We start from the raw sequence: 17,194 nt of genomic DNA, 5'->3' as shown, positions 1-17,194 counted from the left end.
CACACGCCGCATAGAGCACACACGGACTGGGCTGCGTGTTCACGCACTCAGAAAAACAGCACCTCGCCCGGGACAAGCACGGGGCCACGTGGGTGCACGGGAAGGCCTGGGTTCAGCCTCTGGGACGCTCCCTGGAAGATGCAGGCATTAACACTCGCTGACCCGGACCATGACCCGGGACATGTGTCCTTTAGGATGGAGGACCACGTTCCCACAGAATCCTACTTGTGCTTCAGAATGGAAGCAAGTAGGAACCAGAGCAGCCAAGCTGCACACACGTGGGGGCCCACCTTGGCCACTCGGCCCATGTCCTCCATTGTGGCTCTCTCGTGGGGGAACTGCGCGAAGGTCCGTTCGATCTTGGTGATGATGGCATCGATGTTCACCGTGTCCTTGGGACGGCCTCTGGGAAAGTAGAACGTGGGAATGTTTTGGCTCGAGGCGGGTGGCAGGGGCTCCTCCTTCTTCGTCTGGACCTAGGACGGAAAACAGATGGCACCGGCATGAGAACCTGTGAGCCTCCATGTCTTCGCGGTCACGCATAGTTAGCAGGGGTGACCTGGTGGAAAGTATCGCGCCGAGCACCACATCGGACCCGAATTTGGACACACGACTGCCGACGATGCTCGCAGGAGGTCACACGACCCTCAAGTGGGCGCCACATCCACCGTGGGCCCCATGCCGCACAGCCTCCTCCAGTCCTGCCTTGGGTGTGGCCCCTCAGGACGGGGACTGGGGACACCCAAACTGACGGACGGGCTGGCACACATGCTTATGGAGAACCTGCCTGGTGTCCTCCCGGGGGTCAGGACCAGACAGATGGCCACTAACGGGCACGTGAGTGCATGCAGGAACAGCTGAGCTCACATGTGCAGCGTACACAGGGAGTCACCTGTTTCCACGATACCCATCATGGAGCGGGACACACCCACCAAGCCAACCTGTGGGCGCCTCGCAGAGAGAACCTGGCCCACAGCCATGTCCTCGCCACAGAGAACACCACACAAGCCACAGCTTACGGTTCCCCCTGCTTCCCGGTCGTGGCCCAGCATACAGCCCCCATGCTCCCAGGTCGCAGTCCACGACAGCCCCCGTGCTCCCCCGTCATAGCCCAGCATACAGTCCGGTCCCCGTGCTCCCCAGTTGCAGTCCATGACGGTCCCCGTGCTCCCCAGTCATGGCCCAGCATACAGTCCATTCCTCATGTTCCCCGGTCACAGTCCACGACAGTCCCCGTGCTCCCCAGTCATGGCCCAGCACACAGTCCAGTCCCCATGCTCCCCGGTCACAGTCCACGACAGTCCCTGTGCTCCCCAGTCATGGCCCAGCATACAGTCCAGACCCTGTGCTCCCCAGTTGCAGTCCACGACGGTCACTGTGCTCCCCAGTCATGGCTCGGCACACAATCCAGTCCCCGTGCTCCCCAGTCACAGTCCATGACAGTCCCCGTGCTCCCCAGTCATGGCCCAGCACAGTCCAGTCCCCGTGCTCCCCAGTTGCAGTCCACGACGGTCCCCGTGCTCCCCAGTCATGGCCCAGCACACGGTCCGCTCCCCGTGCTCCCTGGTCGCAGTCCATGACAGTCCCGGTGCTCCCCAGTCATGGCCCGGCACATAGTCTGGTCCCCATGCTCTCTGGTCGCAATCCACGACAGTCCCCGTGCTCCCAGGTCACGGCCCAGCACACAGTCCCTGTGCTCCCCGGTTACACCTCAGAGACAGTCTTCTGTTATCCTCAGTCACACACCAGGGTCTGTCCCTGCTGTCCTCGGTCCCACGTCAGGACGAACCTGGACCCCCTCAGTCACACGTCAGGGACAGTCCTGTGTCTTCTTCAGTCACACGTCAGGTCCATCATCAGCTCATTCCCTGCACTCCTCAGGGCTCAGAGCCTGCCCCCCCCGCAACGAATGCACGTCTTCACAAGACGCATCCTCTGTTCAGTCACCGTGGGAGCCGACAGAGTCAGACACGGCAGTGTCCGGCTTCCACGTACGGAGAGCTAGTGGATGCAGCACTGCACGGAGAGATGCTAGCCAGGGGGAGCTCAGTGCAGGGCGGTGCGGGAGGGGAGGGGGGAAGGGGAGAGAAGGCAGGAAGGGGGGAGGGGAGGAGGGAAAGGGACAGAGGGAGGGGAGGGATGGAGGAGGCAGGAGGGTGAGAGTCACGGGAAGGGGAGAGGAAGGGGGGGGAGGAGAGAGGAGGGAGGGAACAGGGTGGGAAGGGGCCACAAACTGAGGCTCAATGGACCAGGGAGCCTGGGGGCCACAGGTTTCCGTCTCTGCTGTGCAAACGCATCTCCTGCGCGGCACCCGTCTCCCCATCGGCGGGAAGCCTTCCGAGCGCAGTGGCTACCCTCCCCTTCCAAGACCCTGGCGTGGGAGGAGGGTTCCTGCTCAGAAGGCTGGAGAACCACGGCACCCGGGGAGGGGGCAGGTGTGATGGGCTCCGGCACACACGCGTCACTGCCTGACTCAGGGCCTTTGCACACACGATCCCGGACACCACCATAGTCCCTCAAGCACTTCACCAAAGATCCCACTCGGATCCCACCGGCCACAAAATCCACCCACCCCCATCCCGTCGCTCCTCCGCCTCAGAGGGGTCACAGGAGGTCAAGAGGTCACCCTGAGCAGAGAACACCCCTCCCCCATCCGTTCCCCCACGCCGCACACAGAGCACCAACAGTCCCAGCAGAACCCTGCGCACCTGCCCTTCCTGCATCCGACCCGCGGCCTCTTCAGCGGTGTCCGCAGGGCTCCCCAGGCTCCGGTCTGTCGGTGCCCCGAACAGGAGGGAGCGAGGCTGCCCCCAGGTCTGCACAGAGCAGCCCCCAGCAGTAGGGCTGCCAGAGCGCACGTCTCAGCAGGTTTCCCACAGGTAGCAGGCCCTTCCTTTGTTTCGGGCAGCTGTCACCCTCGAGAACACCGGCCACACGACGCCGCGCTGGCTGTGTCACCCTGAGTCCTTCCAGACCCCGCAAGCCCGACGACACCGCAGCGTAGGAACCTCTGAGTCTAGCCCGGCCGCTGAGATTCTGGGTGAGCTCTCTTCGTGCAGGGTCCGATCCCAGGTGCCCAGACCAGCCCTTCTGCTCAGAGTCCCTCCAAGCCCCACACAGAGTACCTGACAAACATTTAAGAGCACCCATGCCCCACCCCACCAGGAAGGAAGGCACCCTCGGGCCACAGACACCCCGAAGGGAACCCGGTGAAGCCAGTGGCATCCGAGCGGCCAAAACGACCACCTCTTCACGGCCCTGCCGAGGAGCTCAGGGGTCTGGACACGAAGTCCAGCATCCTGGAACGGGGCTGCCCGCCGAGCGCAGGTCCCAGAGAGCTGCCCCTCCCATGAGAAGGATGAGCCAGAAATACATGCCCAGCGACCCCTGACCGCAAGGAATGAAAACAATGGGCTTCACACGTCCTGCTGCATCCAGGAGCGGGGCACGGGGGCCACGGGGAAGAACATGCCCCGAGAACTCCGGGCCACGGCAGACTCTCACTCGGCTCATACACGTTCACAGCATCCGGAGCGGGGAAGCTCCAGGGGCTCCGTCCGGCTCTGGATCTGACCCTTTTCTGCAAGGCGCCGTGTCCTCACGTCCCGTATTTTGTCTCTGAGGACGCAAAGTGGCTCTGTTCCCTGTTCAAGGGGGCGGCAAGACAGGGACTCGCTCTCTGGGTTCTGTCCTGGGCTCCCCACACCTGACAACGCCCCAGAAGAGCCGCGTCTCAACCATGCCGGACAGGAGCTGGAACGACCCTCGGCCGAGGCTGACAGCAACGCCCCCACCTCTGATGATTTACGGAGTGACACCCATCGTTCACCCGACAGTCACGAGCAGCGGACGCTACCCTGGACCGCTGCTGGAGCTCGGACCCTAAACCCCTAACCCCGAGCGAGGACGAGACTGCTTTCTGCCTTCTGAGCCTCCCAGACACCGTCTGTTCTTCTCCCACAGCCGTGCCGTTCAGGAAACTCTGCTGGCACTTTCTCTGGCTTGCGGCTGATTTCTGTGAGAAGCCGAGGTCCCTGCTGGCTGGTCCCGTGGGACCCTCCCCTGGGTGCTTGCCCTTAGCCGGCCTGTATCAGTCTGGATAACCCCAAAACCCTCTAGCCAAAACCGTACTGGTGCACCAGACTGGTGCGACCTGAAAGGAGGAAGATATGCCCCAGGAAACCATCGTCATCTCAGACCCATAAAACTGCCCGAAGTCCCACGGAAAAGGAGCAACTCCCAGTCCAAACTCACAGGTCCCCATGCAAACAAGGTGCCAGGAGGGACAGAGCAGGACGGAACCCACCAGCTTCAGATGCCAGCGTGACCACACCCAAGACCCACGCGCTTCCCCTGGCTCAGATCACAGGAGCAGGAAGCTTGAAGATGGAAGGGTGAGTCCGCGGAACACAGACCCCAGTAACACGGCAAGAGCAGATGTACAGACAACGCATGTGGGGGATGGCGGGGTGGACGGAGCACAGCTGAGGACAGGTGTGGGGAAGTGGGGGGGGACAAAAGGCAGAGGTCAGAAGGCCACCTGGGGTGGGGGCGTGCGGAGGCGCACCCTGAGTCCTGGGTTCCCGGTGCTCCCCACACAGCACCGGTAAAGGGAATCCCGCACAGACACAGGGGAATGGAGCTGCCGGACACCAGACACCACCAGCACATCCTCCAAAGCAGCCGGGATGAAACACAGCCCAGTGGGGTCCTCTTCAGCGCAGCAAGGAATCAGACAGCAGGCACGTTCTGGAGAGGAGACACGGCACCAGCCAGGGTGGCCCCGGGGTAGAGCCGTGCAATCTGCAGCTCTGCCCGCGGGGAGGTCGGCCGCTGGGAGGTGGTCCCTACGACCAGAACAAACGCAAAACACACTGAGAAGTGAGCTGTCGGCAGACCCCGGTTCGCAGACTCGCAGGGTCGATCCCTCAAACCCCCGCACACAGGTTGGCGGACTCGCGGGGTCTCCGTCAGCACACACGGGTTTGCGGACACGTGGGGTTCCGTCAGCACACACAGGTTTGCGGACACGTGGGGTGTCCGTCAGCACACATGGGTTTGCGGACACGTGGGGTGTCCGTCCACACGCATGGGTTTGCAGACACGCAGTGTCTCCGTCCAAGCGCACAGGTTCCCAGACACACAGTGTCCGTCCGCATGTACGAGTTCGCGGACACATAGAGTCTCTGTCCACGTGTACAGGTTCGCAGACACGCGGGGTCTCCGTACGCACACAGGGATCTGCGGAAACGTGGGGTGTCCGTCTGCACACATGGGTTCACGGACACGCAGGGTCTCCGTCAGCACACATGGGTTTGCGGACACGTGAAGTGTCTGTCCGCACGCACGGGTTCGTGGACACACAGAGTCTCCATCCACGTGCACAGGTTCTCGGACACGCAGTCTCTGCACACACAGGTTCACGGAGATGCAGGGGAGGTGGTGCTGGAGCAAAGCTCACCCACGTGCAAGTTCTGAGTGAGCAGGGAGAAAGCACCACAAGGGCAGTGGTGTGTTGGGGTGTGGGTGGGGGGTACAAGGACCATGACCGCTTAAACTGGGAACAAGCATGTAGCTTGGCTTCTTTTCAAAAGCGCTGTGGGCAGCAGAGCATGAAGACGGGACAAACCGCGGCGTCTCCGGGAGTTCGACGGTAAAGACTGTGACAGACAAAGGTGAGCAGGTGACAGGTCCAGTGTGTGTCGGGAAGGGTACACGGCAAGAGTGCGAGAGCAGGAGACACACAACCTAACTCAGCCCACAGATACTCCTACGGTGCACGTGGGTTAAATGCTCCGGTCACAGAGCAGACACCCATGGGAAAAAGAAGACCGTATGTCTTTGTAAGACACCCATGTAACACATACAAGCACACACTGAAAAGTTTTTAAACTGTGGACATACGGGCCCGCAGTGGCCCTCAGCAGGGTCGTGTGTGGCTGCAGGGCGGTCCACACAGCCCAGTGATGACCTGCAGATCCGCACCATGGTGCAGGCGCGACACGGAAGCCCCAGGAGCTGGACGGCCCATGGAGCCCCGGTACCCACGACCTGGGCTGGGCTGGCGTGTGCATGGAGCCCCGGTACCCACGACCTGGGCTGGGCTGGCGTGTGCATGGAGCCCCGATACTCACGACCTGGGCTGGGCTGGGCTGCACCCAGAGCATTGGCACCCACGACCTGGGCTGGACTGGCATGTGCACGGAGCCTCGGCACCCAGACCTGGGCCAGAGCCTACAGGCTTAGCCCCCAGGGCAGAAACGCTGCTGGGGACAGACTGATGTGCAGCAAGGAAGGAGGCTGAGCTTCCCCTCCCCGGGCGCGGATGACAAGTGTACCGCACAATGAGACACGAAACAGCCTGGTGTGGACACGGAAGATTTACGGGTTTAATCTCCCGGACATAAATAGCCCGTGGCCCGAGCACAGCTGCAGGACGCGCATTCCTGTCCGGCACACGGGGCGCCATCGGGAGCCGGCCACCTCCCGGTCCGCAGAGCAGGCCTCAGCAGATTCCGCAGGAAACGCAGGGACCATTCCCTGACCTCCAGGAGATGCGGCCCGATATCCGTTACGAATGCGAAAGCAACACAGACACGTGCGAGTGTGCGAGAATTCCACAGTGGGGCTCGGGACTCAGAGTTGAGGCCTGGGCACCCGGCTTCCCGGGCACCGCGCCTTCAGTCCTCCTGGACGCACAGTGAGTGCAGGCCTCAGGCGGCATGCAGCCCAGAGTTCCCTGATAAAGATGACACCTCCCCACGGAGAGCTATTTCTGGAGAGAGCAGTGACTCCTCATAAGGCCACAAAGCAAGAGAATGCCTCCGGCCGCCCAGCACACACACAGTGGGGCCGTCCTGTCCACGTGGGGCTGGACACAAGGTCCTGCCGAAGCCACTGCTGCCTCTCGGGGTGGGTGCCAGCAGAAGCAATCCAGGCTGCCTTTCTGCTGCCGTTCCTGCTCTGAGCACTGGGCTCGGTGGTCACAGTCACAGGTCCCAGCCCTCAGCTGGGACGTCGAAAGTGACCCTCGCCCAGAGCACCAGCACAAGACACACAGTAAAAGCCAGGAGTCGGGACAACAGCAGGCCAGGCAGAGGCACCCCGGGCACGGGCAGCTCAGCTCACAGGACCCCAGGGCTGGCCCTGACCTGAGACACAGATGCGTGGTGCTACCTGGGACAGGACTGGGGAGCCCGGTGGGGAATTCCCAGGGAGCCTGCACGCACTTATGGCCAGGAAAGGAGGGCCCCGCAGGCCACAAGACTGAGTTTGCACGCACTGAGACGCCGTGGCCAGGAGAGGAGGGCCCTGCAGGCCGCGAACTCTCTGCTTCCGTGGACCACTTCCCGCCACACGGCAGAGGCTCACTACTGAGACCTGCAGAGGACATACTGGACACACACAGCAGTCCCGGGGTCAGAGTTTAACACAGAGGAACCGAAATGACGAAATGACCACTGCCTAGGTCCACCTCCACGCAGGCTCGTGCAGACGCCCTTTCCACATCAGAAGGTTCTGGGTGTCCACGTTGTCAGGTGCACATGGGGGCCGGACAGCAAACTCAGAGGACACGGAGCCAGGTGGAGCTGGCCAGGCAGTGCGTTAGGACAAGGCCTGTGTCCAATGCCCACCAGCTCCCAGGACATGCGTTCAGCTCCATGCCCACAGGCAGAATGGGCACGGACAGTCTGGTCTCCACAAAGCCTAGAAGACAGGGCTGGAAACATGGAGGACGTCATGCCACCACTCCATGCTGGCCAGGAAGTACCATGAACAGGACACCGCGTCCACAGCCTCACAGACATGGGGTGGGGGTCACATCAACCTCCTGGGACCCTGAGAGTGCGCGTCGAGGGTGCGGCCCCTCCCTGGCCCCGTGACCCCCTTCAGACTAAGGCCCTACTCAGTATCCGGCACAGCCTGAGCCACAGGCCACGCTGTCTCCAGAAGAGGTCAGCTCATGGCCCAGGAGAGTCACCTGGAGATGGTGTCACTGTAGTCCACATATGACCGTTCTGAGGGCCTGTCCGTCCACGCAGAGGACCCCCCAGGGAGGCTGGACAGGATGGGTGGTACAGGACCAGGGCAGTGACACAGCACAGGACAGGGGGCCCGGGGCACCCTCGAGTGTACACACTGGAGTGAGAAGAGGGAGATTCACCACCAGGGGAAAGGGGGAGGCTAGGGTCCCCGCTGAGACAGGGGCAGGCAGCAGAGCAGCCGTGCTGGGCCAGGTAGGGTCCCTGACTCAGGGACAGCACAGCCAAGCTTCCGGGAGTCCCTGTGCCACTCAGCATGTGTGCAAGGCCCTGGAGCCCCTGGGAGAGCAGGCAGGAGTGTCCATGCGGTGAGTAGCACAGTGAACCCGTGGCCTGCAGACCCACAGCCACAGCCCAGACACTCCTCTGACCCCGAGTACAGGGGACACGCGCAGCTAGCCGGATAGCCACATGCGAGGCACATTCTACACCATCTGCCCCTCAAACCCCCAACTGTCTGCACCCCATCCCTCCCCAACCTCATTTCCCCCTCCCCCTCCCCCATCCTCTACCTCATTTCCCCCTCCCCCTCCCCCATCCCCGTATGCCCATGTTGCTCTGAATCTCATTTCCCAACCCTCCACCTCCCCACACCCTCATTCCCCATCTCTTCCCCAATGTCATGTCCTCATCTCGTCCTCCACCTGCATGGCCCCATCTCTCCCTGAATCTCATTTCCCCCTTCCCCATCCTATACCTGCTCATGTGTCCCTTAATCTCACTCCCTCCCACCCCCACCCCCACAGGTGCCCAGGCCCCATCTCTTCCCACTCTCATTTTCCCTTCCCCCATCCTCCACCTCCTTCCCACACCCCCATCCCCCACCCTTCCCCAACCCCATTTCCTCCACCCCTCCCCCAGCCTCCCATCCCCTCCAATCACCATACAGGACACCCCCATCTTCCTCCTAGTCATCAGGGTCCCCACCACGCTCATGGCCCCAGGCCACCACCGACATGTGCTGACCTGCCCAGGGCCCTGTCCAGATCCACACTTAGATGCCCTGGGCTGAATAAGGCGGAAGTACCCCCTCCTCCTGCAACGCTCCCCTACAAGAAGCCCCATCTGATCCACCCCCCATACCTTAGAGAACACTCCCGCGACCCCAGACACACACTCATGCCCGCAGAACACCGCTGAAGCACATCTCCTGTAACATGAAACACTTTCCCTGCTGAAGGAATTCATAGAATTTCTCTCTCCAACAGTGGTGTTGGTGAAACAGGGTCATCCTAAAACAATCAGACTCTCCAGAACCGGTTCTGCCAGGAGCCAGGCCCCCTGAGGGCAAGTCACCAAGACTTTCGGAGCATCTGCCAATCCCTAGGGTGCAAACACCCTAGGGAACCACCTCAGAGAAACCACCAAACATCCATCTTCCTGCTGGGTGAGAGGACATCAGCCGTGGCTAATTCCACTTTCACCGTCTCAGAGACCCCAAACACATGTTCCTCAGAAACAAGGAACAAACGTTCAGCACAAACCACCTGAACACAGAATTTCCAAACCTGGAAGACACAGCCAGACACACACTCAGAAGGTGTGTGAACGCTAACATGGGATCCGAAAGAAACTCCAGGTACAGAATCAGCAAGAGCAGGTCTTCTTCTCACCCGCAAAACAGCGCTGTTTGATTCTGTGTGATTTTTTTTGTCCTTACGCCGTACCAGGGCGCTAACTCCTCACGAGCAGGGACAACGCAAGCATTCCATGCAAGCACGTAGCGGGCCAGCCAGTGAGTGCAGGTCTGGCCTCCGGCCTGCAGCCCTGGCTCCCGTGTCCAGCACCCCCATCCACTCCCCAGTCCTGTCTCCCCCATCCCCATCCAGTCTCCCATGTCCCCATCCAGTCCCCAGTACTGTCTCCCCCGTCTGCATCACTCCCCCATTCTGTCCCCCGTCCTGTCTCCACTGCCCCCATCCTGTCCCCAGTCCTGTCTCCCCCGGCACCGGGGCACCAGGCACCGGGCACTACACAGCGGCAGGCAGAGGGTGAGAGGTCGCACGGAAACCTCAAGTTACAGAATGACTGGGGGGCTCACGGGAAGTCTCAAGCCTTTTCAACTGCGTGTTCCCCTTAAACCACCTGACAAGATACACAGAGACATAAAGCCAGGTTTGACGGACGTCCCCGGCTCATGAGGATCACAGCAAAGTTCACACACAAGCCAATCTATGACCAAAAGCCACCCAGGCGTCCCTGGTCACGGCTGCGGTCTGCGCGTCCCTCCACACGGCACGTCTCAGACCGCGGCCGCAAGGGCAGGGAACCCGGCCGCGTCCACGGGCGTGGGGAAAGCTTCCCGCTCCGCACGAGGGTACAAGCCCCCAGCGTTTGTGACTAAGGCTGAACCACCAGCCAACGCTAAACTCTGTCTGCTCCGCACTGGAGAGAGCCCCCGCGTCGCCGGCCCCCACACTCCAGCTTCCTGACTGCATGCGGTTCTGCCACTGGAACCCCAGGAAGGGAAGCTGGGGCTTCCTTCTACGGAAGGCTTCCCCTAACACTCCACACGGGACACCTGGCTCTCCAGAGCCACGACACAGCTGTTCCGGGGGGCACATGGGGGGCACCCCGGGAGTACCATCAGCCCCCAGTCTGTTCCAGGAGAGATGCCCATGGGGGGGCCCGAGAGTACCAGCAGCCCCCCATCCATTCAGGGGGGTGACGTGTATGGGGTGGGACTCTGGGAGTACCAGCAGCCCCCCATCCATTCAGGGGGGTGACGTGTACGGGGGGACCCCAGAAGTACCAGGAGCCCCCCAGTGTGTTCCAGGAGGAACGTCCATAGGGGGGACCCTGGGAGTACCAGCAGCCCCCCATCCATTCGGGGGTAGGGATGTGCATGGGGGGACCCTGGTAATACCAGCAGCCCTCCATCCGTTCAGGAAGGTGATACACACGGTGGGGGGGGGGGCTGGGAGTACCAGCAGGCCCCCATCCATTCTGGGGGGGTGACTGCATGGGGGGACCCCGGGAATACCAGCTGCCCCCCATCCATTAGGGAGGTGACGCGCATGGCGGGGGGAACCTGGGAGTACCAGCAGCCCCCTCCTCAGTCCAGGCCTCAGCAGGGAGCTCAGGTGAGCAACACACAAGACGCACACAGCACACCTGTCCCACCTGGACCTGCTGGAAGGCCTTGAGCCTCTTCTTAAAGCGGGACGGCAGCACAAAGTCACAGCCGCGGGCCAGGGAGGCCAGCTCCTGCCTCAGGTCAGGGTCCTGGCGCAGGGACAGGTCCCGGAGCCGCATGTCGGCTCGCATGGGCCGCTGGGGGCCAGGCCAGGCACTGCGCTCGCGCTCTCGCTCTGACTCTTGGGGCTGGGCTGAGCCGGGGCCGGCAGGCTCGGGGTGGCGGCTGTGCCCGGCAGGACAGTCTGGGTGGCCGGGCTCAGCGCGCTCCATGCGTGGCCGGCCAGGCGCTCTGGGGGCCGGCCCTGGGCCGCTTGCATTCCACAGGCTGAGGAGGACACATGGCTGCAGGGTGGGGGAGGCGGCCGCTCCTCCCCGCCGGCCCCTGGCTGTGCAGGAGGGAACCGCTCCGGCCGGAGCTGTTCTGGCTGAGCTGCCGGTGGGAGTCCCGGACACAGCTCCCCGCTCAGTGACCCCGTCTTGTGGCTCAGTCCGGAGGGACAAGCGTGTAAACAGGTCTGCAAGGAGACATCTGGGGACAGCGCCTCTAGTTCTGCCGGTGGGGGAGAGAGGCGTGATCCAGAGAACTGAAGTGATCTGAGCAACTGCCTGCTAGTTAGTTAGCAGAGGCGGGGAGGGACGAGAGGAGGCGCTCTGCACAGAAGGGAAGTCTGTCCGGGACACAAGAGAACCTGTCACGGAGCTCTCGCCAGATCCCTGCTGGTCCCCACGAGCCCAGATGCAGCCAAAGCAGCTGCTTCCTCCCTGAAATCGTGCCAAAAACAAAGGGGTCTGCGAGCACCAGCCGCCCTCCCGGCACTGAATAAAGCACACAGAGTCCTCGAATGCTTTCTTGTCACAAGGGTGGGTGGGGGAGTATTCCGGGTTTCAGAGTTTTCCTGCCATTCTGCACAAGGTAGAGAACACAGCATATAACTTAGATCGGGTTACTGCGCTTACGCAGAACTTAAGCAACAAGGTAAAATGTCACTGGTCAGGTGTGTGAGATACAATGTAACGTCTGCTGTGCAGGGGGGGGAGTAACCACAGAAAGTAACAACACCGGTTACAACTTAAAACGGACAGAACGCAGGATGTCACAGAACACAGGTAAGGAAGGCCAGGGAGCAGAGCACCAGGCTCTGCAGATGGTGTACGTAAGTGCCCTGCGGGTAACGCGGACCGGACTGTAGTGACCGGTCCTGCAGAGCACACGGGGTGGCTCCAAGCAGTGGGTTCCGGGATTGAATGAGGATGAGCTAACCCTCCCAGGCGCCTCCCCCTCCCTTCCCACTGCAAAGGAAAGACGTCCTGAGCAAGCAGACCCCACCTGTGCCCACGTTGGGTGTGGCTGGCACAAAGCCAAGGCACAAAAGTCCTGCTTGTGAGCCCAAGATGCTTTCAGGATGCTTATCCCAGAAGCGACACAGCCATTAGCATACACAGCAGCAAAGCAGAGCAGAACCTCATTGGCCAGACATCACCCCAACGTGAACCCAGCACTCACACGACTCAGACAGGGCCATGAAGACAGTGGGCAAAAAGGGATCCATCCCCATCCACCACCCCAAGAAAAGACTTGTAGATGTGCCCGTCATCGGAGCGTGAAGTTTTGTTCTCGGTAGTAAGGGCACCAGAACAGCCGAGCAAGGACACATGCACAGCCCAGAGAGCGGATGCCCGCACAGCCCCGAGGGAAGACATCCACACAGCCCACAGCGAGCACACCCATAGAGGCCGCAGCGGGCACACCCATAGAGGCCGCAGCGGGCACACCCATAGAGCCTGCAGCGGGCACACCCGCACAGGCCACAGTGAGTGCACCTGCGCAGGCTGCGGCGAGAGCACCCACACAGCCCGGAGCGAGCACACCCATAGAGGCCGCAGCGAGCACACCCATAGAGGCCGCAGCGGGCACACCCATAGAGCCTGCAGCGGGCACACCCGCACAGGCCACAGTGAGTGCACCTGTACAGCCTGCGGCGAGAGCACCCACACAGCCCGGAGCGAGCGCACCTGCACAGCCTGGAGCATCACATCCTCGTGATGTAGCCCTGAGCGCCCCTACCTCGTGACGTAGCTCTGTGCACCCCTACCTCCTCATGACGGAGCCCCTGTACACCCTTACATCTTCATGGAGCCCCCCCGCACCCCTACCTCTTGTGAAACATCTACCTTCAAAGCACATGCACACAGATTATATATAAAGACTTTTTACAACTCAATAATAAAAAGATAACCTAACTGCAAAAACAGGGAAAACATCTGAAGACACGCACCACAGTGGCCAAAGAGAAGCTGGGCGGGGGGGGGAGCCTCTGTTTGACCAGAAGTGCCCTTAGCATTTTACGAACATCACACTTTACAGCCAGCGTTGTATTCCCCGGTGCTTACAGTAGGTGAGAGCATCCCATCACCTACAGCACTGGCAGAGCTGTGTGAAGTCCCCAGGGTTAACACGCAGCTCCTCTCGCAGCGAGGAGCAGAAGGTGCTCCGACACATGGTGGCCACTAAGAGATCACTGGTGTTGTTATGTTCTAATCTACAGACACAGCAAATCGCCTTCCTCTCAGAGGCGCTGCGAGGGTTGGTCAACGTGGCAGAAGGTTACAGGGGTATGGACCACTGTGAGGGAAGGAGGAGGAAGGGGACCCTGGAGAGTCTGAACTAGCCACTGGACAAGGTTACTGGGATACTGACCACGGCCGGGGAGGGTAGGAAGGGGGCCCAGGAGAGAGTCTGAACTAGTCGCTGGACGAGGTTACTGGGATACTGACCATTGCGGGGGAGGGTAGGAATGGGACCCTGGAGAGTCTGAACTAGCGACTGGACGAGGTTACTGGGATACTGACCACCGCCGGGGAGGGTAGGAAGGGGGCCCAGGAGAGTCTGAACTAGTCGGGGAACGAGGTTACTGGGATACTGACCACTGCCGGGGAGGATAGGAAGGGGGCCCAGGAGAGAGTCTGAACTAGTCAGGGAACGAGGTTACTGGGATACTGACCACAGCTGGGGAGGGTAGGAATGGGACCCTGGAGAGTCTGAACTAGTCGGGGGACAAGGTTACTGGGATACTGACCACAGCTGGGGAGGGTAGGAATGGGACCCTGGAGAGTCTGAACTAGCCGCTGGATGAGGTTACTGGGATACTGACCACTGCGGGGGAGGGCAGGAATGGGACCCTGGAGAGTCTGAACTAGTCGGGGGACGAGGTTACTGGGATACTGACCACTGCCGGGGAGGATAGGAAGGGGGCCCAGGAGAGAGTCTGAACTAGTCGGGGAACGAGGTTACTGGGATACTGACCACAGCTGGGGAGGGTAGGAATGGGACCCTGGAGAGTCTGAACTAGTCGGGGGACAAGGTTACTGGGATACTGACCACAGCTGGGGAGGGTAGGAATGGGACCCTGGAGAGTCTGAACTAGCCGCTGGATGAGGTTACTGGGATACTGACCACTGCGGGGGAGGGCAGGAATGGGACCCTGGAGAGTCTGAACTAGTCGGGGGACGAGGTTACTGGGATACTGATCACTGCCGGGGAGGGTAGGAAGGGGGCCCAGGAGAGTCTGAACTAGTCGCTGGACGAGGTTACTGGGATACTGATCACTACCGGGGAGGGTAGGAAGGGGGCCCAGGAGAGTCTGAACTAGCGACTGGACGAGGTTACTGGGATACTGACCACCGCCGGGGAGGGTAGGAAGGGGGCCCAGGAGAGTCTGAACTAGTCGGGGAACGAGGTTACTGGGATACTGACCACAGCTGGGGAGGGTAGGAATGGGACCCTGGAGAGTCTGAACTAGTCGGGGGACAAGGTTACTGGGATACTGACCACAGCTGGGGAGGGTAGGAATGGGACCCTGGAGAGTCTGAACTAGCCGCTGGATGAGGTTACTGGGATACTGACCACTGCGGGGGAGGGCAGGAATGGGACCCTGGAGAGTCTGAACTAGCCACTGGACGAGGTTACTGGGATACTGACCACGGCCGGGGAGGGTAGGAAGGGGGCCCAGGAGAGTCTGAACTAGTCGCTGGATGAGGTTAATGGAATACTGACCATTGCGGGGGAGGGTAGGAAGGGGGCCCAGGAGAGAGTCTGAACTAGCCGCTGGACGAGGTTACTGGGATACTGACCACCGCCGGGGAGGGTAGGAAGGGGGCCCAGGAGAGTCTGAACTAGTCGCTGGACGAGGTTACTGGGATACTGATCACTGCCGGGGAGGGTAGGAAGGGGGCCCAGGAGAGTCTGAACTAGTCGGGGGACGAGGTTACTGGGATACTGACCACAGCTGGGGAGGGCAGGAATGGGACCCTGGAGAGTCTGAACTAGCGACTGGACGAGGTTACTGGGATACTGACCACCGCCGGGGAGGGTAGGAAGGGGGCCCAGGAGAGTCTGAACTAGTCGGGGAACGAGGTTACTGGGATACTGACCACAGCTGGGGAGGGTAGGAATGGGACCCTGGAGAGTCTGAACTAGTCGGGGGACAAGGTTACTGGGATACTGACCACAGCTGGGGAGGGTAGGAATGGGACCCTGGAGAGTCTGAACTAGCCGCTGGATGAGGTTACTGGGATACTGACCACTGCGGGGGAGGGCAGGAATGGGACCCTGGAGAGTCTGAACTAGCCACTGGACGAGGTTACTGGGATACTGACCACGGCCGGGGAGGGTAGGAAGGGGGCCCAGGAGAGTCTGAACTAGTCGCTGGATGAGGTTAATGGAATACTGACCATTGCGGGGGAGGGTAGGAAGGGGGCCCAGGAGAGAGTCTGAACTAGCCGCTGGACGAGGTTACTGGGATACTGACCACCGCCGGGGAGGGTAGGAAGGGGGCCCAGGAGAGTCTGAACTAGTCGCTGGACGAGGTTACTGGGATACTGATCACTGCCGGGGAGGGTAGGAAGGGGGCCCAGGAGAGTCTAAACTAGTCGCTGGATGAGGTTACTGGGATACTGACCACAGCCAGGGAGGGTAGAAAGGAGGCCCAGGAGAGAGTCTGAACTAGCCGCTGGACGAGGTTACTGGGATACTGACCACTGTGGGGGGAGGTAGGAAGGTGGCTTCGGAGGCCATGCTCTGCATTTGAAAGTCTGGTCCACGGGCCGCCTAGGACCCTCCTTCCCCAGGCGTCATCACTGGGGTCGCAATCCGTGAGGGACAGGGCATGTCCACTAAATCTGGTTCCCTTGGAGAACTTCCTTAGAAGCACTTTTAGGGTTTTCTGTGGTTGGGATTATGGGCAACAGCGCCACGGAGGCCCTGCGGTCCAGCCCTCAGCCTTCCCTCACAGAGATGAAAGGCGATGTTCCAAGGGCCTGTTGCGTGTAACACGTTTGCCACAAGCTTCATGTCATGCGTGTGTGCAGATCACCCCTGGGGCAGGGCATGTAACTCGGCAACCGGACCCCTGGTGTGTGTGGAGTCCCTGTGTCTCCTCATTCCCTTAGCTGGAAATCACACGCGGCAGGGGTGAAAAGGAGCGGCTCGCGGCAGCCCTTCCACGAATGTGGACTGAGAAAAGATGCCAGGCCCCAAGGGAAGAGAAGGGGTGGACAGAGGGGCCGAACATCGCAGGCAGAGTCCACACCGAGCGCAGAGCCCAAGGTGGGGCTGGCTGTCCCAACACCAAGACGGTGACCTGAGCTGAAACCAGCAGCTGGAGGCTTCACCGATGGGGCCTCCCGGCTGCCCCACGACTGTGAGAATCGTGATCACACTCCAGCCTCACCGTGCACACCTCCAGCAGCCAACCTTCTGCGGTCAGACCTCCAGCAGGCACAGCGTCCCCGACTCGGAGCACTGCGTCCTGCCCAATCCCACAGGCACACACCGACCCGGCTCCTCAGCCAGCCTTCTGCGGTCAGACCGCTGCGGCCAGCGCACGAGACTGGACAGCTGATGTCCACGGCAAACCTCCCTTCCTGGCCCCCCTGCCTTCTCCCCGCTAAAGTCAGTGCGTTCCCCAAGTCGCAGACTCCCTTCCTGCACAATCTCCCTCCCACTTGGGAGCAAC

The 17,194-nt window shown here is 61.2% G+C and overlaps 1 protein-coding gene across 3 annotated transcripts in view; it reads right to left on the bottom strand.

Moving 5' to 3' along the window:
* The window catches only part of PPP2R3B (protein phosphatase 2 regulatory subunit B''beta), a 45,053-nt gene that overhangs the window by 26,235 nt on the left and 1,624 nt on the right, over positions 1-17,194 (bottom strand). Inside the window, exons 1-2 of one of the 3 annotated variants that reach the window (XM_047716610.1) lie at positions 11,157-11,843; positions 291-476 (exon numbers count right to left, since the gene is read on the bottom strand). In XM_047716610.1, the coding sequence (XP_047572566.1) occupies positions 291-476; positions 11,157-11,450 (480 nt within the window). In that variant the 5' untranslated portion in view covers positions 11,451-11,843. Of the gene's footprint in view, positions 1-290; positions 477-11,156; positions 11,844-17,194 lie in introns of those variants that run through there. The other 2 variants (XM_047716611.1, XM_047716609.1) reach the window with 2 other exon arrangements.

Source organism: Lutra lutra, chromosome X (assembly GCF_902655055.1).
Source record: "Lutra lutra chromosome X, mLutLut1.2, whole genome shotgun sequence".
Taxonomy (NCBI): Eukaryota; Metazoa; Chordata; class Mammalia; order Carnivora; family Mustelidae; genus Lutra; species Lutra lutra.
This window is presented reverse-complemented; position numbering and strand designations above follow the sequence as displayed.